This window comes from Glandiceps talaboti, chromosome 3 (assembly GCF_964340395.1).
Source record: "Glandiceps talaboti chromosome 3, keGlaTala1.1, whole genome shotgun sequence".
Lineage (NCBI taxonomy): Eukaryota > Metazoa > Hemichordata > Enteropneusta > Spengelidae > Glandiceps > Glandiceps talaboti.
In genome coordinates, this window is record NC_135551.1 from 29,624,031 (window position 1) to 29,636,918 (window position 12,888).

At 36.1% G+C, this 12,888-nt stretch overlaps 1 protein-coding gene across 1 annotated transcript; it reads right to left on the bottom strand.

The window, feature by feature from the left end:
- Window positions 1-202: 202 nt before the first annotated feature.
- LOC144433365 (uncharacterized) lies at window positions 203-12,474 on the bottom strand. The gene is made up of 4 exons (XM_078121670.1): window positions 12,400-12,474; window positions 4,193-4,325; window positions 3,053-3,346; window positions 203-2,088 (listed from the first exon to the last, which is right to left on the bottom strand). The coding sequence occupies exons 1-4, from the start codon at window positions 12,472-12,474 to the stop codon at window positions 203-205; spliced, it is 2,388 nt and encodes a 795-aa protein (XP_077977796.1).
- Window positions 12,475-12,888: the final 414 nt, after the last annotated feature.

The following is a 12,888-nucleotide window of genomic DNA, read 5'->3' on the forward strand; positions in this document are numbered from 1 at the left end:
CCTATCTAATACTTCTTTTGATGTAGAATACCCTGAAACAAAGTTTCAATTCTTACCCAGTTTAAAACAGACAATACAGCATATTTGATGACTGCTTACCTAATACACGTATCTACTCTCTCCCATGCCTTCTATCTTTGAATGTTACAGTTTTTTGCCTTTTTTGTTTATACCATGGAAATGTATTAATTTACACCAATTCTTAACGTAGTTTAGTATGACTTCTCAAAGATCTTCTCTTGACAGGAGGTTCAGAAGTTTGTTTAGCTGCCCTCTCTCTTTTTAACGTCCCTCCACTTGAACTGTGATCACCCACTATACGTCCACTGCGGCGCAAAGCATAGGCGTGATCACTGACAACTTTGTGTGTGTTATTTGTTGGAGTTGGAGTTTGATTATTTTCCTTGGAATGATGACTGTCTTTAACTGGTTCTTCTATTGGTGATGCTGCATATGCATGTTCACTGTTCACTCTTTTACATTCCTCTTCCTTTTCTGTTCTTTTCAATTCTGATGATTTGACTTCTACCGAAGCCACAGTTTTCTGTTCCTTAACAATCACAGTTTGTACTTCTTGGTCATTATCATCACTCTGAGTCTTTTCTACCACAATATCCTGCTCTGCAGTTTCAGATTTTTGTTTTTCTTCTTCACTTTCCTTATGTCCTTTGGACTCTACTGGAATGTCATCAGAAACTGGCAAACATTTCTCATCATCAACATTGGTGGCAGCATCCATTTCTTTCTCTGGAGATGACTCGTTGTTTCTTTTCTCCTCTGAGTCCGCCATAACTATGACATTGCTTTCCTCTTCTGTTTCTAGTGATTCTAGGTTTTGTTTTTCAGGAGATGTCATGGTTTCATCTGCTTCATCATCACCTTTTGTTTCCCCTTTCTCTAAATCACTACCATCTAATTCTATAATTTTTGGTTCAGATTCCAAATCTGTGTCTTGTGCATCATCAGAGGACCGTTCTTCCACAAGGATTACACTGTCTGTGTTACAATCATTACTATTAGAATTCTCAATGTCATCCCCATTTTTGTTGGAATTAGTATCCATATTTGGGAAGTTCCTGACAGGAATAGGAATTGGGATTGGGACTGGAAAAGGAATCATAACAGGATAAGGGACAAGTACAGTTGGTGGTGGAAGATTAAATGCTGCAGGATCCATGTGCGGAAAGGGTGGAAACATGTGATGTGGGAATCGAGGTGTTCCGGGTGGGGGAGGTATGAAGTGTGGAGGTAACGGTACAGAATGATGAGCTTGTGGTGGTCTATGAGGTGGTCCTGTCACCCCTGGAGGGGGAGTAACAATAAATTGAGGTTGTTGAGGGTTTCCTGTCTGTGATGGTATCATTGGTGATCGTACAACTTGTTGTTCTGGAAAAATTGGTACTGGACCACGCTGTGGATTTGAACCAGGCAACTGACTGGGATGTGAACCTGGCAACTGACTGGGATGTTCCAGAGTACTGGGATGAGGTACAATCTGACCTGACTGTATAACTGTCTCTGTCCTTTGAGCAAGCTCAGATTGTGACTTTGTTGGTGTCCCTGTAACACTAATTCTTGGTGATGGCATCTTTCCTACAGGTGTTACCATTGAACTAGAATTCACCATCACATGGTGTTTATCCTGTTCAGAACTTTTTGACCATGACTCCGGTGTTATAATCTGTGTATTACCATTCATAATTGCTACTCCTTTTTGTACATCAATTGGAGATGACGGTACTGTCACAGTAGGGGCGGCAACCACACCTACTGGGCCACTCTGTGGCAAAGCTGCTTGAGTCTCCTTACAGAAAATGTCCATTTTGTACTGGTTTAAACATTTGATACTACAGAATTGCAATCGCCGTTCTTTGTTCCCATAATCTAAATATTCCTTAGTGTGGCGTACATGCTTACACCAGTCACACACTTTATTTCTCTTGAAGTACGCCCGTCTACAGGCAGCAAAACACTTCTCACTGCAGAATGCCTTTGACTCAGAGCTAGTATTCAGTGTGTAACGCTTCATTCCAAATTGTTGACACCATGCACAGACAATCTGCTTCTCTGGTAGCTGCTCCTCTGTAACTATGGAAACAATAAAGATTGAATTAGGTTATCAAAATAACTAGTGGAATTTCTAATTAACTTTTCATCTTATCTGTCAATCATTTACTTCTATTATATCAGCTGGTAATTGAATATTGAATATTTCAATTCTGTTTTTTCCTTCACCTATCAAGTCATGGCATCAGGTCAAATTTGTTTATTCTGAAATACGTTTAGTTTGAATGACATTGCACACTGTCAGGGTTTTGTTACAGGTAGTATGTACATAGTAAGTAAAATCTACCTGAGTTCTCCACGTTATTTACCAGGTTCCCTACTAAAATAATTGTATCAAGTATAAACAGCTATGCAAATTTTAACTGTCTACATGTAGCAATCAGTGCTACCACAAGGCTAGTACTAACACCTCATCAGCATGTGTTAGGGTTACTGGCTGCAATGTGAACACCTTGTCAGTCCAGTGGTATAACACCAGGCTAGATCAGTGCTAACACCAGACTGGCACTGACACCTCACCAGTATGTGTTAGCAACTGGAAGGGTTAATAACTATGCCCACTTGATGTCAACATCAGGCTAACCTGGGACAAACATCAATTTTTTTCAGAACAACAAGTTGTATCAGTATGTTCATCAAGTTAAATCAGAGAGGGATTCTAAGCTCTACGGTATGATACATGTAGGTTCCAAATTAAACCTTACAGGGCCACTTCATGTCAGGATTAAAATCTAGCTCTGAAAACTGGTTGTTTCGCAAAGCTATAAGAAATGCTTGGTCTAGAACAAAAGAATGGCCCATGTTCTCCTTATAAAGATAACATTAATGTGATGACCTGGGAACATGGCCCTTCAACATTATTTTTGTGAATTAAACATGCACCAAATGAAATTGTTTTCAACACTTCTTGAGGTGATAAGTTACCAGCTGAGTTTGTTCACCTTGAGAATGTTGAAATTTCAACTCAATATTCAGTGGAACTTACCTGAAAATTGATCTTTTGGTGGTTGAATCCTATGTTCAATTGAATTTCTAAGTACAGCTACTGCGTTACCCTGTACCAAGGTGGGTGTTGTAGGATTCCCAGCATACACCCCTACAATAGGTATTTGTTGAGTTACGGTAGGTACGCTGGGAGCTATTGGTCTGAGTGGGGACGGGGTTGGTTTATCTCTTGAATGTTGACCATGTTTTATTGGTTTGTGTTCTTTGTTTTGTTTTTCTTTGTGTTTTGACGGATGCTTTTCTGAGGAGGTTTCACCAGAAGTGGTATTTGAGTCTGTGAATAAAGAAATGTACATTTGTAAAGTGGTATTTGAGTCTCTGAATAAAGAAATGCACATTTGTAAAGTGGTATTTGAGTCTGTGAATAAAGAAATGTACATTTGTAAAGTGGTATTTGAGTCTGTGAATAAAGAAATGTACATTTGTAAAGTGGTATTTGAGTCTGTGAATAAAGAAATGTACATTTGTAAAGTGGTATTTGAGTCTGTGAATAAAGAAATGCACATTTCTAAAGTTGTATTTGAGTCTGTGAATAAAGAAATGCACATTTGTAAAGTGGTATTTGAGTCTGTGAATAAAGAAATGTACATTAATTTGTAAAATGGTGTTTGAGTCTGTGAATAAAGAAATGCACATTTGTAAAGTGGTATTTGAGTCTGTGAATAAAGAAATGCACATTTGGAAAGTGGTATTTGAGTCTGTGAATAAAGAAATGTACATTTCTAAAGTGGTATTTGAGTCTGTGAATAAAGAAATGTACATTTCTAAGTGGTATTTGAGTCTGTGAATAAAGAAATGTAAATTTGTAAAGTGAGTCTGTGAAAAAAGAGATACACATTTCTAAAGTGGTATTTGAGTCTGTGAATGAAGAGATGTGAATTTATACTGGTATTTGAGACTACAAGAAAGAAATATACACTTATACTGTGGGTTATTTGAGTCTGACTTTTTTAACAAACCTGATGAAGTAGATGTAAATAGATTATATTTCATCCTTTTGGACAAGCAAATAATATTAGTGATCTCAATAACGGCCTGGTATCCTAAATTAGCAAACATTTTTGTGTTCTCTTTTCCCCTTTTTTTAGATACCAATTTTCTGATTACAAAATATACTTACCAAGAGCTTGTGAAAGTGTTTCTTGCATTGTTTTGGCAAAATGATTGAGTTGTAAGCCTTGAGTATCAGTTTCATCTACTTTGTCGTATCCATACCATCCAAGTAATTCATTCATAGTATTCTCAGCAAAATCCTGTACAAATATACATACAGCAGAAATTATAATCATGTTCAGTTTCAATGACAGACACATGTTTGATGAGAGCCACATTCAACCAAGTAACATCAACAAAAACTAAGACAAGTACTATCTGTCTAATAGGCCATTCCAGACTGCAAACAGGAAATTGAGAATACAGCGCCCTTGCTCAAATTGGGGTATTATCACCTCATTGTACCGTTTCTTAAGAGCTTTGTTCCTTGGTATTCTGTAGAAGTGTAAATCAGGGATGTTTTTCATATTGTTCAGACATTGAGGAAAGCAGCAGTGCTCTATAATAATAATAATAATAATAATAATAATTTATTCATTTATCCGCGCAAATTCACAATTCACTATGAATAACCAAGTACCCTATACCATGTATACCCCCAAGTTACACACAGCCAGGAAGTAGAGCACCACCATGGCAAATTTCGGAATGGCATATTAGTACAAGTAATAAACACTGTGGATGGAAACAACCAGATCTATACTTTTTAAAACTTTTTTCCGCAATGACACATTGCAATGCAGATGAAACTGGAGCCTTGGCAAGTTAGAAGTTTTGTAGTAATCTATGTACATGTGTCTCACAGTTTACTGTTGGTTCACCAATGACATAATACACTGTAGATAACAGTGAGCGCAACCCCTGGCAAAGCAGTAGTTTTATATCAATATAAGTATATGTATCCAACAGTCTACTGACTAGTAGTACTGTCTATCCCACTAATCACTATGACATAATTATATATGACAACTAGAGCCTTCCCCCTCCTCTCAAGGCTATAGGTTAATAATCTGTGTCCAAGTATCTAACAGTCTGAGTCCACTGTCTATCCCCCTATGACATTATACAATATAGATGACAACTAGAGCCACAGGCACTTGAATCAATGTGTATGATTTTTAAAAAAAATTAATAAAAATCTTATTTATATACAATACATTTTTTTCTACACATTGATTCGAGTACCTGTGACTAGAGCCTTCCTCTCCTCCCAAGCAACAATACAGTACAGTAGTGTCCAAGTATCTAACAGTCCACTGTCTATCCCCCTATGACATTATATAATATAGATGACAACTAGAGCCTTCCTCTCCTCCCAAGCAGTAATACACTACAGTAGTGTCCAAGTATCTAACAGTCCACTGTCTATCCCACTATGACATTATATAATATAGATGACAACTACAGCCTTCCTCTCCTCCCAATACACTACAATAGTGTCCAAGTATCTAACAGTCCACTGTCTATCCCACTATGACATTATATAATATAGATGACAACTACAGCCTTCCTCTCCTCCCAATACACTGCAATAGTGTCCAAGTATCTAACAGTCCACTGTCTATCCCACTATGACATTATATAATATAGATGACAACTAGAGCCTTCCTCTCCTCCCAAGCAGTAATACACTACAGTAGTGTCCAAGTATCTAACAGTCCACTGTCTATCCCCCTATGACATTATATAATATAGATGACAACTAGAGCCTTCCTCTCCTCCCAATACACTACAATAGTGTCCATGTATCTAACAGTCCACTGTCTATCCCACTATGACATTATACAATATAGATGCCAACTAGAGCCTTCCTCTCCTCCCAAGCAGTAATACACTACAGTAGTGTCCATGTATCTAACAGTCCACTGTCTATCCCACTATGACATTATATAATATAGATGACAACTAGAGCCTTCCTCTCCTCCCAAGTAGTAATACACTACAGTAGTGTCCAAGTATCTAACAGTCTACTATCTATTCCCCCTATGACATAATATAATATAGATGACAACTAGAGCCTTCCTCTCCTCCCAAGCAGTAATACACTACAGTAGTGTCCATGTATCTAACAGTCCACTATCTATCCCCCTATGACATTATATAATATAGATGACAACTAGAGCCTTCCTCTCCTCCCAAGCAGTAATACACTACAGTAGTGTCCATGTATCTAACAGTCCACTATCTATCCCCCTATGACATTATATAATATAGATGACAACTAGAGCCTTCCTCTCCTCCCAAGCAGTAATACACTACAGTAGTGTCCATGTATCTAACAGTCCACTGTCTATCCCACTATGACATTATATAATATAGATGACAACTAGAGCCTTCCTCTCCTCCCAAGCAGTAATACACTACAGTAGTGTCCATGTATCTAACAGTCCACTGTCTATCCCCCTATGACATTATATAATATAGATGACAACTAGAGCCACAGGCACTTGAATCAATGTGTATGATTTAAAAAAAAAAAATAATAAAAATCTTATTTATATACAATACATTTTTTTTCTACACATTGATTCGAGTACCAGTGACTAGAGCCTTCCTCTCCTCCCAAGCAGTAATACACTACAGTAGTGTACATGTAACAATCTACTGTTTGTTTCACCTACGACACAGTACAAAGCACCCATGGCAATAAAAACTTCCTTTACTAAATTCTATCTTGACCTAGTGTTCTAAACTATTTCATGATGAGATTATCTCTCCAGAAATCAGGAGAGACGTCTCAATTTACCATTTCAAGGTAATTTCTACTCTAACTTCCTGAATAATTAAGTTCAGTGGGCACATGCTGAAATCCAATGCTATTGATCATTTTACAGTTCATACAAAACATTGTATAGTAACCAGGTACATGATATCACATTTCCCCACTATTATGTATGCACTTCTAAAATGTTCTGTGGGCCTCTAAAGGTAGACAAACTAGTTTGCAAAACAATCTTACATGATTATTATAATCCATACACTAATTACCAATCATTTAACTTTTGTGCAAATATAAATAAAATTTATTATCAATGAATACCGGTATTTTATAAAGAGAAAATTGAATTTTAATTTAAAAAATTTATTCTATAAACTGAGTCTCTATGCTATGAAATGTGTACTGGTTATTGTATAATTTACAAAATAGTTACTGTTTGTAAGTTTTATAACTAGGACTTCTTTTAATCACATCAGTGTTCTTTCATAGTAATTCTGGCAGATTTTGGTAACACTCATACAATGTATGTACAATACATGCAATACAACACTTAAATGATACATACATACATACATACATACATACATACATACATACATACATACATACATACATACATACATACATACATACATACACACACACACACACACACACACATACATACATACATACATACATACATACATATATACATACATACATACATGCATACAGACAGACATACATACATACATACATATATACATACATACATACATACATACATACATACATACATACATACATACATACATACATACATACATACATACATGCATACAGACAGACATACATACATACATACATACATACATACAGACAGACATACATACATACATACATACATACATACATACATACACACATACATACATGCATACAGACAGACATACATACTTTCATACATACATACATGCATACATGCATACAGACATACATACATACATACATACATACATACATACATACATGCATGCATGCATGCATGCATACAGACAGACAGACAGACAGACAGACAGACAGACAGACAGACAGACAGACAGACAGACAGACAGACAGACAGACAGACAGACCTACCTACCTACCTACCTACCTACATACATACATACATACATACATACATACATACATACATACATACATACATACATACATACATACTTACATACTTACTACATACATACATACATACATACATACATACATACATACATACATACATACATATATACATACATACATACATACATACATACATACATACATACATACATACATACATACATACATACATACATACATACATACATACATACATACATACATACATGTACATACATGCACACAAGTGTTTCACATTGATTTTTCATGTAGGAAGCTATGAATGGTGAAATTGTTTTATAAATTAAAACTCCAAAATATATACCCAATCCAATTCATATGACCACTTTGTATTAACAAGCATAGACATGAGAATCAATTGATAATGACATTTTGAATCTTGGATTAGCTGATACTAACAAGCCCTGGAAATCATGAATATTAACAACAACAAGAGCAACTCCTAATTGAGTGTACTAATATAAGTTGTAACAAAAGTTGGGACAAGAAATCTGAGCTTGTTGCAAATGAGAATTCTGGAAACATTGATACAGCTCTTTTTAAACAACTGATGAAATTCAATCTAATTGGTATCAACATTTAGTCAATCCAGGCAACATTAAAATTTAGTCAATCCAGGCAACAGATTAACATTTAGTCCATCTAGGCAACAGATTAACATTTAGTCAATCCAGGCAACGGATTAACATTTAGTCAATCCAGGCAAGAGATCAACATTTATTAGTCAATCCAGGCAACAGATTAACATTTAGTCAATCCAGGCAACAGATTAAAATTTATTAGTCAATCCAGGCAACAGATCAACATTTAGTCAATGAATGATATAAGAGTTCATCACAAGAAAACAAACCACAAATTCTTACATTGTTATGTGAAATCAAAATCAAATTACATGCATGCAAATGACATGCAAATGAGTGTGCAATCATTCATTCGACACAAAAGCACATCATTGTATAGTGTCATTTTTACAGAAATTTGTTGTTTCGACTAAACATATGTAATAATAACAGAACCCCATGCAGTATGAGTGCCAGTGTGGGTAGTCAGGGGTATTTGCACTTGTGTTTGCCGTGTTTTCTGCTGTACTTTCATGAATGTATGGGTGCAAAGAACACTGCAAACACTCAAACAAATACCCCCCCCCCCCAGTACACCACACTTGCACTTGTGTGTCATGGGGTTCTGTCATAGTGTTCCCCCTGAAGTATAAAAATACTCCTCCAAAACAATACTTTATGCCAAGATTTGAACAAATCAGCCACTAATTCTAACAGTCTTTCTTCCCATTCTCTAACCAGCAAGTATAAAAGGTGTTACTGATCTCAAGGCTGTGGTGTCTACATCAAAAGGAAAGCACTGTATATCATATGTATGTGATCTTGATAATCATGATGAGCTATATGCTCTTTGACTTGTCATATTTTCTTTGATTGATGTGTGTCATGGCATCAAACTCTCATACTTTCATATCTAATATATAGATGGTACATTTCATGATCATAGTAATATGATCAACTCTGACATAAGTGGTATACTATAAGTTAATTTGTACATATCTTTTATCATTGAGGTAAGGGTTTCTATTTCATTGCACTAGATAATATAGACCACACAGTTCTTCCTTGGCCTTTCAAATTAAACAGAAAGTTCCAGTCTAGGATTGTATGAATACCTATTCCTAGTTTCAGAGCAATGCTAGTTTCAGGGCGTGGCCATTCTAAATGGGGGGGGGGGTTTTTACTCTCCTTCATAGTACTGTATTTTTCTGTTGACACACCCTGCAAAATAATGAATGAAATGAGTAGCCCCCTGCCCCTGAATTTTTTGGTATGTTTTCATGACACCCCCCCCCCCCCCACAAATCCACAAAATACTTAGTATTTAATTGGCAATTTAAATGGTTAATTTAGTTTTATCAGAATAGTTATTATCAAAATCTGGGCTATGATACAGTTACTATTATGATTATCACAATCAATCAATTATTGTGACTGCTTTGACTTCAATGTATTGTCAGTGTAATTTACATCAATTTCTATCAAACAGCTGTAGCTGTGATAGAAGTACAATCCTTTTTAAGTGTATGTCCATAGCTATATTTTCATAACAACAGATTGGCATTTGTTTCATTTTGACTTATAATTCCATCAGTAATGTAGACAAGGTTGGCTCTAGCTAGAAAAATATACAGTCCCCTAAATTAAAGTTAATGTTTACGGTTAAGAAATTGCCCAATTCCTATCAAACTTGCATGTACATGTACATACAGGTGTATCTTTAATTTTACAAAAACAATTTCCAGTGCATAAATAAAAGTTGTGAACACTGACACTAAGTTATTCATCAAACAAATTTGTGACAACATTTCATATTTTTCTGCATAATAAATTAGACAACATGCTATGAGAATAGCAAGTGAAGTGCAGCAGAAAACATTGCAAGCATGAATGCAAATACACCTCAGTACCCCACACTGGCATTCATGCAGCTTGGGGTTCTCTGATTATATGTTTATCCAAAATAGCAAATTTCTGTAAAATATTGTATGATAACATGATTTTGTGTACATAGAATGATCTCATTCATTTGCATATCATTTGCATACAGGTATGCAATGTTTTTTGGTATTACATGGTTCACTGCAGTACAATTAGCACTAGTATAAAGTGCACACTGGTGTACAGAATCCATGGTGCATATGCAATACAGTTGTTTGTGGGAACATTTGCACAGAACAGACAGTGAAAAGAAAATATGATAGACGCAGGGGTGAACAAAACATTTTGTGAACTGGTGGTCCCTGGACCAGTGCCTTAAAAAATCCAGTGGTCCCGCTGAAAGAATTAGTGGTACAAGGTAAAATTTGTGTGGTCCGCCCAAAAAAAATCGCTAGTCCCGGACCCAGGACCAGTGGATTTGTTCACCCTGATATGAGACCAACAACCAAAATACAAAAGCTGGGTACAAATTATTGATTTGTTACATGATGCTGAGCCTGACTAAAACCCCTCCAGGAGAACACTGTAAATAGTTAATTCATTACAAATGATATCGAAAAGATGTAAACTCACAGGGAATTTAATAGGAACAGTGCTGTCAAAGCCAGATAAAAACCAACAAAACTCTAGGAGAATATATTTTATACCATCCTAATAAAACAAGGGCTTAAAAAGCAGGGTATAATTGTTGATAGTAGGGTGAGGGTAGACTTAAAGTCTCCAGGTTAATTCCATTCTTTATTTGAATATTTTTTTTTTTAATTTAAAAATACAATTGTGTTCTTTTGTGTAAAATAATAACCTGAGTGAGAGATTGCAAAACAGTTGGGTGAATGACTGGGGGGGGGGGGGGGGGGTAAAAAATAAAAAAGTTGAGGACAACATTTCCGTAAAAGACTAACAATGAATAACAAACTCAAAACATTGAACATTATGAGACTTAAAAAATAAAACCCATGTGACTGGTGCCAATCTAGGTTGTGGACAGAAACCCATGTGATGATAGGGAACAATGGGATGAGTGTGTAGGATGACAAGCACCATTTTTTTTCTTCTTAAGAGTAAACCTAAAATTAGAATTATATTTTGTTTCAGCAACCAGAACTGAATACATAAAAGAAAATTGTCTTCATATTACATATCCCTTGGGTTACCAATGCAGTATCAAAAAACAGTTGCATAGTAACATACATGTCTTTGTTAATACAAATATATTGATAGCAGAGATTTACATATGAAGAGTGTACAGTTGATTCAATTAGAGTGAGAATGTAAATCACAGTGGTGAAGGCAGAATGATAATGATGGTTAGCATTGAGAATATTATTCAGCCCAGAAATCCATGCTATCTAGTGTCACTATACATTGACACTGGCAGGTTTTATTCAACATAAACAAGGGTGCCCTTCTGTTATCAACAGCTGAAACATGTACCGTCCTAGTATACATCTCCTTCTCATGATAGGCGTTATTGGATCGTCTCGTCCACAATTAAAAAGAAATACAATAGTACCAGTCAGTATAAGATTTGTGTTACTGACACGTCTACGTGTGTTAATTCATGGACTGTTACAGTACAATGATGGGTGTAGGCGTACTTAGTATGCAAACACGACAACAATAAGCCCCGCCCATCGTCTGACACTATTTACATACGAATTTAATGCTTCTCTCAGAAACAAAGACACCATAACAATAAATGACGTAACAATGGTAACTTCAAGTCCATGGGGTGCTAGAAATTAAAGTAATATTGGCATTGCACACATTTGAAGAAGTGTTATGCGTAAAAGTTTCATTTGTGTCAGTGAGGGTGGGACCGCATAATATTCATACAAACGTGTTGCCTGTTGTTTCGGCTGCTGTTTTGCTGATGTTTGAGGAACTTACTCGCATTTCGTCGGCTGGTTCTTCTTTGACTTCGACAGAGCTTTCTCCTTCACTCCCTTCATCGGTTTTCTCCATGCCACAGTGGTATCTCAGCAAAACAAGGCTTTGTAATCTAATCAGAACGGTATGATTACGGCAGCCAGGTGTCAAGACTTCATCACAGCCGCCATGTTGATAGTTTGATATCTCCGCCTTAAACATTTGTTCGAGTTTCTTTACTCCACCGGAACTAATTGGTCTAGTATCAGCGAGGGCTAGGCTTCCTTTCACAAACTTATATACAATAATTGAATACAAGAAAACGAAATGTTTTATTACTATCTAATCGAGCAAACTATACAAAAAAAGTTTGTAAAATCAAATTATTGTATATTCCTCTCTCTCTCTCTCTCTCTCTCTCTCTCTCTCTCTCTCTCTCTCTCTCTCTCTCTCTCTCTCTCTCTCTCTCTCTCTCTCTCTCTCTCTCTCTCTCTCTCTCTCTCTCTCTCT

What these genes read in the sequence shown, in the direction of transcription:
- LOC144433365 (XM_078121670.1), bottom strand. Translation starts at nt 12,474, where the DNA reads ATGGAGAAAACCGATGAAGGGAGTGAAGGAGAAAGCTCTGTCGAAGTC. An exon ending in AACCAGCCGACGAAATGCGA is followed by an intron (nt 4,326 to 12,399) that starts GTAAGTTCCTCA and finishes ATATTTGTACAG; the next exon opens with GATTTTGCTGAGAATACTAT. An exon ending in AACACTTTCACAAGCTCTTG is followed by an intron (nt 3,347 to 4,192) that starts GTAAGTATATTT and finishes CTTTATTCACAG; the next exon opens with ACTCAAATACCACTTCTGGT.